This window comes from Austrofundulus limnaeus, unplaced genomic scaffold (assembly GCF_001266775.1).
Source record: "Austrofundulus limnaeus strain Quisiro unplaced genomic scaffold, Austrofundulus_limnaeus-1.0 Scaffold309, whole genome shotgun sequence".
Lineage (NCBI taxonomy): Eukaryota > Metazoa > Chordata > Actinopteri > Cyprinodontiformes > Rivulidae > Austrofundulus > Austrofundulus limnaeus.
This window is the reverse complement of record NW_013952711.1, coordinates 574,448-577,474: the sequence shown is the minus strand read 5'-3', so window position 1 is coordinate 577,474 and position 3,027 is coordinate 574,448. Positions and strand designations below refer to the sequence as shown.

The 3,027-nt window shown below is 37.8% G+C and overlaps 1 protein-coding gene across 4 annotated transcripts in view; it reads right to left on the bottom strand.

The window, feature by feature from the left end:
- Positions 1 to 3,027, bottom strand: part of pkd1b (polycystic kidney disease 1b) — a 46,530-nt gene that overhangs the window by 23,577 nt on the left and 19,926 nt on the right. For all 4 annotated transcript variants that reach the window (XM_014021873.1, XM_014021876.1, XM_014021872.1 and 1 more), the window contains exons 21-24: positions 1,376 to 1,517; positions 951 to 1,206; positions 610 to 805; positions 315 to 482 (exon numbers count right to left, since the gene is read on the bottom strand). In XM_014021873.1, the coding sequence (XP_013877327.1) occupies positions 315 to 482; positions 610 to 805; positions 951 to 1,206; positions 1,376 to 1,517 (762 nt within the window). The remainder of the gene's footprint in view (positions 1 to 314; positions 483 to 609; positions 806 to 950; positions 1,207 to 1,375; positions 1,518 to 3,027) is intronic.

Here is a 3,027-nt window from a genome sequence, read left to right as displayed (position 1 = left end):
GGGTTTGGGGTCTTCATTTTCACCTGAAGGTTGCATGGAATCCTGTCTTTGTTTCCTGTCTGCTTTCAAGAAAGCCCAGTCAAGAGGTGGCATTTCATCAAGGATTGTCAATTTAGTGAGAATAATAGATGTAATACTTTAATAAAGTTTAGGAAAAACTGGAAAATTATGACAAAACTTCATTTAGCAACCAAAACCTTTGACACCCTCACTTGTCACTAAATATTATGTTTTGTTTTTTCTTGCACCACAGAAAACCCACCTTCCTTTTCTAGGGGTACCATTTTTTCTTTTTTCTTTTTTGTTCTATATACCTGTATTGTCATGCCAGATGCAAATTTTCCATATCTCTCCCAGGTTGTCATCTGTCTCCACCTGAAATTGGTCCAGGCTGCCTCGCTGAAAAGCTCCATCCCTCTGCAGATGGTGTGAACCGCTCTTGCTCACACCATAGAGACTGATGCCAACATGTGCTCTGGTGCCTAATAGAGGATACCACAGTAAAAAAATCTTTTTTTCCACATTAGATAATTTAATACCATGAAAATAGAGTTATTTACAAAATCCTTGGAACATTTTTACATTTATAAGTGGTTGCTATTGGCTGACCTGCTCCAGGTCTTAAGCCCGTTTTCACCAGAACTYTGTAGTGGTACAGTCCTGGACGACYACATAGAGGRACCTGGCTCAGCCTCAGGCTGTCCAAGTGGTCCAGTTTGTGTGCAACAAGCCCCAGAAGCAGGTGAAGCACAACCAGGATAGTACACACAATCCCCACTACCATGTTCTGCGGGGGCTCATTTGCCTGCAGATAAATAGAAGACACAGATGACTACATCCTAACTCAACATTAGGAAAGTTAAGTTGGTAACATATAAGAATAGTTCTTCAAAACAAGCAAAAAATAATATAAAAAAAAGTTCCTGCTAACTATTTGTGTTCTGACATACCGGTGGCAACAGAACAACAGCCCCAGGATGAAGAAACATACTGGCCCCAAACATGGTGAGGTGCTGGGTTAAACAAAGTGCCTTGTGTAGTGTACTGCCCTCCAGTGACCGAAGACCCTCACTGCTCCAACGCCCGTCTTTCACATTGTAGTACTGACACAGAGAGCTGAAGATACACACTGAAACTCGGACAGAACAGCTGTTGTTCAGAGATGAGGCCAGGCTGACGGAAAGAAGTTGATCTGTTCCATTCAACCTGTTAAACATTTAAAACACACACACACACACACACACACACACACACACACACACACACACACACACACNCACACACACACACACACACACACACACACACACACACACACACATTTCATAGGAATCAATCTGAGCATCAAGTTTTAGCAAGAAGTTTTGTAACTCACAGTGGAGACAGAAAAATGGTTTCCTCTGAGGAGGTCTCAGCAGAGAATGCGAGAGCCCTCTCTCTCACAAGGCAGTCCTGAGATGCATTAGTTGCTGGGATCACTTTTATCTTGACATGTCCCATAGTCACTGGAGTAGTTCCTAGAAATGTATAATTSAGAATGAAAACTGCTTTTCAAATTCATAATTGAAGCAAAAAACCCATATATATGCAGTAGTGGGAATAAATACATTTTTGAGTGTGTGCTGCATGACTCACTAAAGTAATATACTTGAGAAAACCCTGAAATATGGGTAATTGTTCAACACGTACACTATGACATTCATCAAGAAAATATTGCTTTATTGGAAATGGCAAAGGGAATTGAGGAACATGACAGCTATTTAAATTGGGATCGTAATACAAAAAACTGCTGTTTTAATTCATGAAGTCATATCAGTGACTTCATGAAGTCATATCAGTGACTTCATGAAGTCATATCAGTGACTTCAGATTACAAAATCTGATTTTTGATTGTCTGGTTTAGTGTCTGTTGATTATGAGAAAATGAAAAATGGGAAATTACTAAGCCTGCCTACATGTATTCTTTTTCTATTACTATTCAAAATTTTACATCTTGTAAATTCATATTTGTTTGTCCTTTTTCTTACTAAATGAAATGGTGAAACAGAATTGTAGGCAGGGTCTGCTGAAGTCTGTTTTCCCTTCATGTTTGATTAGTGGAAAMCTCCACTGATACTGTAAAATCCAATAGCTATCCTGACTTACAAACAGCAGTTATCATTACTTGGATATCAACAATTTGAACTCATGACTTGTATTTATTAAGTAACAGTTGCATTGTGAAAAACGCAAAAATAATTAAATAAAATAAAAAAAAATACTCAGAAAGTGTTTTGAGTGAACATTACTTAATTTAGAGTTAAGCTCACTAGCAATAACACATGGCCAACATCACTCCTACTGCACAGTCAAAAAAGAAGTGTGAATGTGCATTTCAGTYTCTCCATTCCAGAACGCACCAGAACAATATTTTAGTCTTAATAATGTTTAAATATAAGAACAAAGTTAGCAGAAACATGAAATGAAAGCTTTTTTTCTATCCTTCTTCCGCAGACACCAGAGTTTTAGCTCCACCTCTTTGCTGCTGAACTGGATAATTTTCTGAAAACTCACCTCTGAAAWCAACACAAAACACTTTTGTCTGTGATTCATAACCCATTTTGAGTTGTGTTCACTAATGCTGTCACATTACACATTCAGGTTTTATTTGACATTTGTGTTGTAGTTTTCGTTACTGACTGTAGCTGACAACATGAGTCAGAGGTCTGTGTCACAGATGCAGAGGCAAAATGACCAAGACATGTTAGTGTGTTTAAAGAGAAATCCCCCTTGCTTATAAAAGGTGTTGTCTATAATGATGGATGTTAATGTGATGAAGTCTCTTAGCTGTAGAGTTGCAAAAGGAAGTTTAACTTAGAAATACTAACTGATCTCAACTTTGGGAAGAATGTTCAATGGACCAAACAAAGTAAAGTTCACATGCAATGATTAAGTAAATTAAAACAATAATTCTGAGTAATCTTTACTAAGTCAAGTACAACTAAGGCAATTTATCAAGTACATGCTACTCATGGGTGTAATTTGCAG